At 30.8% G+C, this 12,789-nt stretch overlaps 1 protein-coding gene across 20 annotated transcripts in view; it reads right to left on the bottom strand.

The window, feature by feature from the left end:
• Positions 1-12,789, bottom strand: part of DLG1 (discs large MAGUK scaffold protein 1) — a 285,870-nt gene that overhangs the window by 32,979 nt on the left and 240,102 nt on the right. For 11 of the 20 annotated variants that reach the window (XM_022568940.2, XM_022568931.3, XM_022568912.3 and 8 more), the window contains 3 exons: positions 8,948-9,047; positions 2,341-2,382; positions 78-128 (listed from right to left, as the gene is read on the bottom strand). In XM_022568940.2, the coding sequence (XP_022424648.1) occupies positions 78-128; positions 2,341-2,382; positions 8,948-9,047 (193 nt within the window). Of the gene's footprint in view, positions 1-77; positions 129-2,340; positions 2,383-8,222; positions 8,257-8,947; positions 9,048-12,789 lie in introns of all 20 variants that reach the window. The other 9 variants (XM_089910637.1, XM_089910633.1, XM_022569062.2 and 6 more) reach the window with 5 other exon arrangements.

Here is a 12,789-nt window from a genome sequence, read left to right on the forward strand (position 1 = left end):
TTTAAGGTATGAGTTAGATCTATTTTCCAAATTACGTTTTTCCACAAGATTGTAAAACATCAACAGGCTTCACAAACCTTCTTGTTGATTCACTGGCTCATAAGATAAGACATATTCTTCTTGACCACCTATTAGAAAGTTAAAATACAGATGAGAAAATCTATAAAGAAAGCTATACTAATTTAATTCTTTAATATAACATATAAATTACTAGAACTTTCCCAAGAAAACTAGCAAAGATGTAAAAAAAAGGGTACTTATAAATTAATTATGGCAAGATTTAGGAAAAAAAGTGATAAATTATCAAGTTTGGTATATGTAAAAACAAAATATAAATGTGCTAGTTAATAACTACCTTTCTGTTATTCCGGGTTTTACAGATTATCAATAGACCGAATTAAAATCTTCACTTGGGATGTCAAGTATAAGCTATTAATTTTTTATTTAGAATCTAAGAGCTATTAAACAGTTCTTTAAAAATTAATACTTTAATGAGCAGTTCTACATATATGCATATTAGGTAATTTTCTGTTATTAATATGCTGCTTTTTTGGGTCCTACCAGGTATAACATTTAACATAGCACGAACATTTTTATAATTACAACTATTTTCTAACCAAAAGATTTTACTGCAAAGGTAAAACCAGTGTCACTATTTCATTGATGAAAAAAATTCATTATTATAATAATTGATTTATTCAATTTTTAAAAAATAACATTTTGAGTTAAAAAAAATTTTAGATAAAATTAAATCCTTCCCTTTCAACAAAATGAATCACATAGATAGTAAAGGAGAAAAAATATATTTTGCTTTGATCGTAAAAGCACTTCAGAAGTTAAATTCTCTAGGATTAAATTAAAAGATTAGAGCTTATGAATATCCTAAATAGAAAAGTCTACGAATTATATCTCGACTCAATGAAAATAACTAAAAGAGTTAAAAATTTCAGGAGTTCTTAGCACACACATACACACACACACACACGTGTAGAAAACAAACAAGGAAGAGTTGTTAAATTCAAGTGGTTCAATGAAATCAATATTGCAGAATGTATTTGAAGATTTTCTTCTTGATTATTATGATTCTATAACAATCTTTTCACTAAATTTGTCATTGGTTTATATTACATGTATGCAGCTGTAAATCTTTTCAATTCATATACCGACATAAATATTCTTTCCAGCTTTAAAGTGTATTTTGTTGTTTTAAAATTTATAATACATAAAAAATATATATTTACAAGCTGCTTTTTTAAGTACTGTATGTAAAACATGTTTTACATGTTATCAGAAACATGCAATTTGAATATTCCACACCTAATAATTCATGCAAATGGTGAGACAGACAGTATATACTTTCATTACCTCTTTTTAGTCTAGAAAGCTACTCAGCTACTCTCTGGTGAGTTCTGACTGTAAGTTAATAAAATGCTAAAATACGAGAAATCACATTCCCAAATCACATTCCCATTCCCATACCAAAAAAGAAAATCGTTAAATAACTATTATGCAGCAAAAATAACAATCAATCAAATGAATGAGGGTTAAAAGTATATACTGTCAATATGAAAAATATTAGAGACTGATATTAACAGGATGGACCTTTTGAGCAGCCATACTCATCTGTAATCAAGATTACTTTCATATTAGACAGCAGTAAAAAAAAAAAAGTTAGAAAAGCAATTTTAATTTTTAAAGTGCTACAACTGATAATATTCATGTACTCTCCCCTCCTCCCATGCCCAAATATGTTTAAAAAGTTCACACGCTTATATAGGTCCCTTAATAATATAATACCAAGACAATACCGTAAGAACCAAAAGAGATCAGTATTACTGTTTAAGCAACTGTTGAAAATTTTCCCTTCGCCATTTCTTATGTTCACCAAAAGCTGGCGATAAATTGTATCTTGACCCACACCAGTATTGGTGACACAGAATAAAAACGGAAATAAAGCTAATTATAATTTAGCATTACTGAAAAATATTTTTATGATTAGTTAGAAACAGAATTACTAAATAAAATGGCAAAATACAAGTTTACTACTCATTTAACTAGGTATTTACTTCTTATAAAAGATACAAACACACATACACATACTGTGTACATGAATAGCACTTTTGTAAAATGAACTTTTGTATTTTATGAAAACCTTGGAAATTAACTTCTGTACATAGAGTGTGATTTTATTTATCAAGTAAAGAATTTTACTTGGCTCTACCTGATTTTAAAATATTAAGCACCTAATTTTTAGTTTTCAGAATACATCACTAAGGGAAAAAAACCCCAAAGGATATATTACTTGAGATAACAAAAGAACAAACAACTTAAAACACTTACGGTAACTACTTTCGCTATCACTGGCATTAGAAGTTACATGTTCTGAAATTGCAGGACAATGGAAAAAATAAAGAAAACACAGTGTCATGAGTTTAAAAAAAGCAAATTATCAAAATAAACACAGGGTGACTTAACAAAATGTCGAGATATAAACCACAGATACCCAAAGAGTTTTAAAAAACATTTCTGATTTTCTTTGAAAAGTTTAATTATTTCAAATAAATGAATATGAATTAGCAAGGAAAAAAAATCTGCAGTCAAGGAAAATGTCTCATTTTCTGTTCAACAGTTTATGAACAAAATCTTATTATGAATAGATTATAATAGAATATAACAAAGTAGAATGTAACAAAGTGATCCTAAATCAGTCCAAATGTCATCATAAAAACCCCGAAGAGAAAATGTCATTGACACCATTTAATTTAGGTTATGATACAGTAATGGCTAACAAAGGAAACAAGTTATATCTGAGCAAACAGATGCCCATTTCAATGAAGTGATATCTTAAAAAATAGATAATCTTGCTTTAGTTCAGCTTCGTTCTTGTTCCTGAAGAGAAATGAAAATTCATGTCTGAGATCATACAGATAAAGCATTTTGGATATCACAGATTCAGATGCCTCAAAAAAAAGTCAAATGGAACGGAATTCTAGAAGGTGGGATTGTATTTTAAAGTAGACTAATATTTCTGAGAAACTCTGCTTTGATAAAACTGACAATGGCTACTTTGCAAAATAAAAAAGATAAAGTAAACACACTCATCTGCTGCCTGGCCCCTCCTTCAAAGTGACCCCCATTTCATAACTTGACTGTTCAGTAAACAACCAGCACTTTTCTTATGTAAATGTAATCTCTTGCACTCTCTCAATACGTGTCTCCTTTGAATTAAAAAAGGTAATTTTATCTATGAAAACTAAAAAACAAAATTTTCCATGGGAGAGAGGTAAAACTAAATTTCTTATGTCAGGCAAAGGGAAAAAAAAAATTAATGGATAAGGAAAAAGCTTGAGGAGAGATATCTGCTGTACCATATCACCCACAGTCTCCTAAAATCAAGTAGCACTACTGAAAAGTTTAGAGAATGGTAGACAGTTCTTGAAATGGTAGTACAGTTCTTGAAAAACTGTCATAGTGAAAAATAAGTGTTATTCTAACCTACAAACACAAGATACAACTTTCTTAATCATTATTATGTATACAGGAGGAACATTAAAAATTACAAGACTGAATAATGTATGATAGCACATATAAAATGGTGGTTTTCTAAAGTTTATATTTAAAAATTTCTTCTCATGTTACCACACAGATGTCAAAACAATCATTTTAAATTGTGGTATAATATTCTATTGGACTGTTACATCATGATTTACCTTACTACTTATTTAGATATTTTAGTTTGCTTTAAATTGTTTTCCACAAACATCAACAAATTATTAATGAATGTGTTCATTTACATGGCTTTCACCTTTTGTTCTATTTCCTTAAAATTCATTCCCAGGAGTAGGAATGCCACATAGAAAAAAAAAAATTCTTAAATTTATACTAGGATTTGTATTACACTCTGCAATCTCTAATATACAAAAGAAAGAAATGTTAGTTATTGCACTCGAGTGAGTGGAGGGGAAAGTGGGAGTATAGAAGAAACAAAATTAACCATGATTTGACAATTAGAGAAGTTGGATAAATGAATACTTGTGGGGTTTATTTTATTATTCCTCTACTATTGAATATGTCTGACATGTTATACATGTATAAAAAATTGAAGTTACTACAATCTCTTTTCTGGGAATTTCCCCTACTCATCTTGAGTTCTCTAAGATTACCAAGAGCTACGAAGTAGTCAAATTCTTCAAGTTCTTTCAAGTATCCTTTAAGTAACTCCTCTACAATAAACTCTTGCTACTTAAAGTATTGTCCTTGGAATGGCATCATTATCATTGTTTGGGAGCTTGTTAGAAAGTTAAAATGCTTTTTTCCTGAAAATTAAAAATAATCTTTTTCAAGGCATGTCATCAAAGAAGATGTTCAAACATCCAACAAGTATAAAAAAGTGTTCAAGCTTATTATCGGGGAAACGCAAATTAAAACCACAACAGATATCTCTATCATCCACCAGAATGACCAAAATGAAAAAACAAAAACAAAACAGGTATGTCAAGCGAAGAGAAAGATATGTAGCAACTGGAACTCACATACTACTTGGGGGTGGGGGTGGGGTAAACTGGTATAACCACTTTGGAAAACTACTTGGCACTATCTACTAATACCTAACGTATTATGTATCTGTGACCCAGCAATTCATTTCCTAGGTATTTTCCCAACATAAAAGGCATATATGCATACCAAAAGATACGTATAAAAATGTTCAAAGCAACACTATTCAAAAATAGCCCTAAATATATGTGTTTATTTACAAATCTGAGATATATGTACAGTTTCATAGTTTACTTTTTTTCATTTATATTGTGAGCATTTTCCAGGCCATTATGTTTTAATATGATTTTCAATGGCTATAAAATATTATACTATATAGTAAGTCATACTTCATTAACCACTTCCCAACTGTAAGGCATTTTAGGATTATTTGAATTTTGGGGGTGCTCTACTTTCTAAATAATATTAAACAAAACATCCTGATGTATAAACCTTTGTTTCCACCTCTGATTACATCCTATGGATAAATTCCTTGAAAAAGAATTAGTAGATCAAAAGATATGCTTTTCCAAAAAGGCTGTACCAATTTACACTCCCAGTAGTAATACGTTAAAAGTAGTCATTCCAAAGAACCATCTCCATCACTGGATTCTCCTTTAAAAGCAAAGTCTGCTAAGGTGATGGGTAAAACCTATCATTTTGTTTATTGATTATTAGGGCTGTTAAACATTTCTTATATGCTTATTTCATTTGCTTATCTTTTGAGCATTCTTCTTATATCCTTTGTCCAGTTTTCTAATGGGGAGTGTTTGTTTCTTATTGGTCTGTTAGAAATTTATGTGCAAGAATATTATCCTTTTGACATAGATAGTATAATCAGATTCTTAAAATTTTAATTTTTGTTTATATGTTTGATGATCACAACCATTTCAATTCTCTCTGACCAAGTCTCACCTTTCTAGTCAAACATTTCTTCCTGAGACTATATCATGTGTTTTCTCTTTGCTCTCCCTAAATACGACATATCCTCAGTCTTAAACAATTTTTGGCATCTTAAGAGCTCTGTACCACTCTACTCAAGTAAGTCTTTAAAATAGAAAAAGAAGAGATGTAATAGGAAATCTATGTGCCTAACTGTAGAAGTTTCTGAGGTGTCTACAAAGTGGAAAGCTATAAAAATAAACTGCATACAAAAGACAGGTACAAACCTTGTCTGAAACTGTATAATTTCATTTCTGAGCACCTTATATAACTGCTCCTGAACTACACTTACTTTTAGTCTCTTTTAAAGGAATCTTACCCACTTTTTTCCTCTTGAATTTTTTTCAAAATTGCCTTCTAAAAGCATAAAAGCTACACAGATTTCTATTTCTAGCTTTTTACAAGTATGATAATTTAGTTGTATCCTCCCAGATTTCTACCATACTTTAATTAGTTCTGTTAGTCAAAATTAGTTTTGGAAAGGCAATTTCTATTATTGTTTCATCTACTGTCAACAGGATACATCAATAATTTATTTGATCCTCTTCTTTGCAGAATCAATGAATTCTTGTCTACGAAAAGTATTCTAGGGTACCACTTTTGTTTCCCTCTCTGCTCTTTAATTAAATACCCTACTTTTTCATAGCTTGTGTGAAATTACATGCAGGTATACATCTTTCTTGATATTCAGTGTTATTCCACATCTCTTCAACAGGTTTATCTGGAATAATTTGTCCTTCTGTTTTCAGTCCCTTCATGAGTCCTGTTCCAGCAAGGTTTAATGAATACCAATATGAGGTCACATTTATTTTCTTATATTAAAATCGCACAGGATTTTGCTTAGTTTTTTCCCTGTATCCTGAACTTTAGAATATAGGTAACTGAGATCTTAAATAATGCCCTTAACCCACGCTTCTTCCCAGTATTTTCTACTGTATAATAATGAGCATCTTGTCAGCTGCTAGTAATGTTTTATGTGATAACCTCCATCATATCCAGTTTAGAATTTTACTGCTATTTTTCTGTCTCCGTCAACCTTTTCTAAATAAAATCTTTTTGATCTGATCAAGTTACCACGTGAATAAATTCTTTCAGTTCTTGTGAGATGAAGCACAGAAACCTACCATTCAAGGGATCTTAAGTCACTGACCAGAAAATTAAATCAACGACATTGGTAATCAGTTATCATTTTTCATTTGTTTCTCTTCCCAAGTCTCAAACCTCAATTAAAATGAGAGATGAAAATACGATGTGGTCAAGGTGTAGTTATCTACTATAAAAATATCAACGTGGGAACCAAATTCTTCATTTAGTTCCTTTTTCCATGAGTTTTCCATAGTTCTCTGATGACTCAACAGGTAACAAAACTATGTGGGTTCATTTGATGATCCACACCACCTCATGATCATTCTCAAAATAAATTATATAGCATTAAGAATCTGTAGAAATATTTTCCAGTTTCTGAAGATTTCACTGATAATTTTTCCCAAAGGTAAGAGATTAAAAAAGGGTGCCACTAGTGATAGTAAATTTGTGGCTCTTGCCAGATCCTAAAATGGCAAATGCATAAATAATAAAGTGTGTGTAATAGAAATAATTACATATAAAGCATACTGCTTTCAATCTAATATAAACTTTTAATTGTTAAAGTTGAAATAAAAGTCAAGTACCTACAGTTAAGGTTAAAAGTGAAGTTAGCATTAATCAGGAAAAAAAATCTGTGAAATTTAATGTTTATTAAGGTAAACTTAGAAAGCTAAAAGATATTGGCTATATCCTTAATGATCAATGAATTATGAAGAAATAAGTTTTCAAGATGCTTAATAATGCAAACGGAAACAACTACTTAGAAAAAAACTTTAGCCTAAAAGATTACCTCTATGAGTCACCATCACCTAAAAGAACTTAGTAATATTTGGTAAAATTTCACATTTAATCAATCTGTAAACATTCACATTTAAAATTTTGTTTGCTAAAATGACTTCTTGTTTCATTCACTAATTCCAACATTTATTAAATGACTCCTACATTATCAGACTCTGTACCAAGCTTTATATGAAGATTAAGTACTAGCTAGAAAATTAAACAGGAACAACACACACAAAAGAACTCCCCCCAAACAGAGACAACACCTTGGTTAAAGAAAAAACAAAGGATAATATTTCTTATAATTCTTTTCATAACTTACAACTTCCTTAAAAAAATATACAATTTACCTACTACATAGACTGCTACTTGAACTTGAGTTCTATAATTCTTCTTTAATATTTAAGACCTATTGCGTTTTATAGTTTCACATTATAGCAATGCTTTTCTAACACAGGCTCAAAGCAATTTTAACTTGTTTTAACAAAAAAAAGGGGGGGGACATAAAACTGTAAGGAAGATTATATTCTACCTTCTAATAATGAGGGCAAATAGCAGTATTTTAAAAAACATTAAAAGTCTTCCTTCATATTTAAAAAATTCCTAGAGAAAGTAATTGCCATAAAAATTACAAAAAGGAAAATGTAATTATGAGCAGAGAATTTTTCAAATGACATGTGAAAAATGGAGAAAAATAAAAGGTGTGTATTACAGAAATAAAAATCCCAAGCATATTACTAACATGAAGAATCTAAAAGCAATCTAAATCATACACCTCCTCATGCCAGCAGGGCGCTACCATGAATCTCAAAATGTATCTGAAAAAGGTAGGTCTGTAGATGGAGGTTAAAAAATAACTTGGGAGTATTTTAATCACTTACTCAGGCCTTTTGATCCCATGTCGTCAGGGATCTCCTGTAGAGAGTAGTTCCCAGAGAGCAAGCAATAAAAAGATAATCAAAGAAAATAGTTGTCAGTAATGCATAAAATTGGTGCTACAATAAGAGACAGTTCCAAGACCATTACAGGTGCACGTATCTTACAGAGCATTTTTGTATACTTCTGAAAGTTTAAAATAAGCTAGCAGCTAGATATAATCTAATAAAAGAACGGAAGTTTTATATAAGAAGCTGATTAGGGTAGAGAAGCAAAAATTTTGACTATTTCTTGCTATTTTAAAAGTAAAATTCAGATTGTCTACATATAATGAAGAAATGGGATAAAACGGAATGATTTGAGATAATCCATTATCAAAGATTGGCAATGCTATACCTAGAAATCAATAAGTAGCTTCTCAGGTACCCAAGTTTTTCCTCTAAAATATTCTTCTGAGAGTGTAAGTGTTTCTTATAAGAACCTTTACATAAAAAAATTCTATTTTAAACATAGCTAAAAATACCATTTACTTTAAATTAAGAATTCCTAAGGTGTTAGAAAAAGTTAAGATTGGTATGCAAATTAATTCATGCCTGTTAAATTGCCCCTAGTTAAGACAAGTAGTTAACCTGTTGCAGCTCTTGAAACTGTCTCCATGGTAACAACCAACTGCAGGGCAGTAGGTCCCTCTACATTTATCTTCAGTTGACCACTGGATCCACATACTTACGGTCAGCATCACTTGTTTCCTGCTCACTCTGGTCCTTGTTCTTGTAGAAGGGGAATTTTCGGGAAAAGAGGTTCTTTTTACGCTTGTCATTGAATGACTGCTGAAGAAGAGAAGGAGGGGCAAAACAAAGGGATGTCTACTGTCTGTGTGTACAAAGGCCCAGCCTAGTAGCTCTGTGAAAGCTGACTCTTGTGACCACAGTGTGCAGTTTGTATATGAATTTTGCGTTAATCACATATACAGTGAATTTTTAATTTAGTATTAACTTCTCTAATTCTAACATTTTATAACTGAAAACAGAAAAATTTCAAGAGTGTAATTCAATGATACGTAAAAATAAGGAGGAAGTGCTATTTGATAAAAAAGGGAAGAGTAAATCAGATTAGCTACTACTATAGTCCAAATCAAGCTTGCATCTGTTCATATCCATCCATATTTTTCTAGATTTCCAAGTATTAGGTGCTCTACAGCAAAAGTTATTACTTTAGCTGTTCAAATATTTTAAATTTTCTTTTCCTTCATTTTCCTTTGGCTTTAGCACATTTTTTCCCTTTCTCTCTCTTTTTTTGTGGCTTCAACAAACTAACAAAAAGCCACTACTAAAAAAGAGAACCAAAACAACTGAGCAAGTTGCTAAATATTTAAAAACCATCTTTTTTTTTTTTAAAAGAAGAGAATTAGGATAACTAAATGCTTATCAGAAAATGGGAAGAAAACTAAGACGTGTCCATCAAGCACAGAGTCCAGCAAAAGAATTATCAATGCTATCTAACCAAGGAAGAAGAGTCAACTCTCCTGGCCAATTTAAATGTCATCATAACTGATTTATTAGCCTTTAAGCTCTACCATATTATCTATTTTTAAAGTATATATAAATAAAATAGAACCAAATTCAATTCATTAGCACCATGTCCTGAATAGGGAATAAAAAGTTTGGTGCGGGCTTCCCTGGTGGCACAGTGGTTGAGAGTCCGCCTGCTGATGCAGGGGACACGGGTTCGTGCCCAGATCCGGGAAGATCCCACATGCCGTGAAGCGGCTAGGCCTGTGAGCCATGGCTGCTGAGCCTGCGTGTCTGGAGCCTGTGCTCCGCAATGGGAGAGGCCACAACAGCAAGAGGCCCGCATACCGAAAAAAAAAAAAAAAAAAAAAAAGTTTGGTGCTCATAATGTCAAAGAGGCAATTAAAAATCTAGTAGTTTATACATAATTGCTATGACAGCTGATTTGACGTCCCTTGTTGCACAGATGTGTGAGACAAGTTTTTTCCCTTCCTGAATGTCCTATTTGTGCACTCACACTTTTAAAAGCAGGTAGCACACAGAAAGATGAGGCTAAAGAGGAGCAGCTTCTTCTGTAATATGTCACAGGCACCCATGTCTTGAAGGAAATGGCCTTGCCTACCAGTGACAATAGGAATTATAATTTTTATCATTTTTTGAAGTGGGAACGATATAAAGGATAGAAATTCTGTTTTAATTTTTCTTGCGTTTATCCATGTCATAAGATGCTATCAATGTTGTGAAGTATATCAACACCAGGCAGTACTTTTTTCTGGTGTGCCGGTACTTTTAGTCATGTGATGCCAGGTGATTAAGGTGATGAAATGGATTAAAGTGACTTTTAGCTCAAATTCTATTACTTGAAAAGATTTATTTTGGTAAGAATCTTTACAAAAACTTTCATTTTTATCTTTTTCAGATCAATGATTCAAAATTAATAAGTTCACAGTCATTAGACAAGCAGACTGTCTTGATATCAATCTTAAAATCTGAAGGCTCAGATAACCCTAAGCAGAAGTTAAAAATTAAGTTGAGAAAAAAAATACTGTGGAGAAATCTAAGCTTATAATTGTTTTATAAACTGTCAAGTAGCATTACCTGAATAAAAGTCTTTGCTTGAATCCAAATTTTAGAAAAGAGAAAGAGAAGAAAAGTTTCAATAGAGAAAAATTTATGGTAATCTAATTTATGGAAGGACTAAGTCTTTTTGTTCATGACAATCACTGATTTTGAATTTAGTAATAATTTTTATGCTAACTGATAAAACTGATACATTTTTAATAAAAGGTTATTTACCTCTGCTACTGCATATATAGTGGTCAGAGTCAGTTTCACAGCAAACAACCAAAAGAAACATGAAGTTTAAAATGTTTTGATTTTTGATATCTTTTGCAGTTAGCCAAAATGAGATATCGTAAAGATATCATAATATAGGACAGAAAGAAATGCTTGTTAGTTAAGAAATGTATTAACTGCATTACATCTAACATCCTGCAGGTGAAGAATTTATTAAAAGTGAAAAATAGCACAAGCAAACAGGACAAAAATGTGTAGGGAAAACACAAAACTGAAGAAACATACTAACTCTAGTTTCTTTATATTTTCAATACAAAACAATCTGTTTAATTACTTATTGTTATTAATGCTATATTGCAAGAGAGTGTAATAAATATGAGGACTGATAAAATATTACAAATTCATGAAACATATCAAATATCTAATTTCCATATGTAGTATTTCAAAATAGCTAAATGAATGTTAAAAATGTTAATGAGAAACTGAAATGCTTTTAAAAAGTCTGTATTGGAAACAAAGTCCATAACCCACCATATAAGGAAAGGAAAAGAAGAGCTTAGAACGGGAAATGGTATTACAGAGAGAAATGCAGTTCTGTATCAATGGCAAGCGTATTTTTACCCCACTCAGTATCATGCATACTTTTGGTGCTGTGTTAGAACACAGTGACTGTGTATAAAGTTGGTTATAGTCAACAAACAAGACTAAGATTTAAAAATGTCGTTAATTCAGTTAACTTCTTACAGTTTGAAAGAAAAGTTACAACATGCAACCTCTTTTACAATACACTGACAGTGTATTTTACTAAAATACTTTAAAAGACATATATAAAACAAGCACAAAAACCATTGTATATATTTCAAATACTGAGCATTTACTTGGGATTTTTTCCTCCAAAGATTTTCTATTTTAAATATTGCTTCAGATTATACTATATAATTTTGTATTTTCTGAAAGGTACAAGTAAATTTTAAAAGAATTTATCATTTGTAAAATAACTGAATGCATTATATATAATTTACTCAGATTTAATTTCTTTGATCAAGGATCATATTCCTTTAACATTTTAAAGCTTTTAAGTCTGAGTGCTTAGTGATATCAGACATGTACAAAGAGTAGGGTTAATTTTTTTGCTGAGTTAACTTTCCATATTCATTTGAAATTTGATCAAAAGATGTTGCTTTAGATAAAAAATTTTTATCTATTTTTTAGATAAAAAATCCCCAAAACACAAAACATTGCTATAAATAGTATTTCAACACAACATGTGTTTCAGCATTTTCTTCAGGCCTATTGCTAGAATATTCCATTGCACTAATTACACACATACTATAGGGTGAAGCCTGTGATATCATCCATTGACATCCACTAGATTCAAGAAGGACAAAGTAAATGAAAACAAAAACACGTCTAAAATATATATAAAAGAATTTTGATATATTTCTTGCCCACCTACAAAGTCCTCCTCTTGACTGTCCCTTTATTCCCTTAAGATAAAAATTCATACTGATTTAAACATTTAAAAGATGGATTTTATTAATGAGTAATATTAGCAATAAACGGGGAAAAAATAAGAAAATTTCCATAAATTCACTTGCAAAAACCCATAAACTTACATTATGAACTAATTAATAGTTTTGGGAAGGCCTATTTTCTCAGATGCATTATTTATTAGCTTCATGACTAATACTGGTGACACAAGTTTATAGTTAATTGTTCATCTGAGTGAAGGCTGAAATCATTTCATTTATAAAAATAACGACCA

Source organism: Delphinapterus leucas, chromosome 4 (genome assembly GCF_059928025.1).
Source record: "Delphinapterus leucas isolate spDelLeu-1000000601 "Yukka" chromosome 4, BTC_Dleu_Yukka2, whole genome shotgun sequence".
Lineage (NCBI taxonomy): Eukaryota > Metazoa > Chordata > Mammalia > Artiodactyla > Monodontidae > Delphinapterus > Delphinapterus leucas.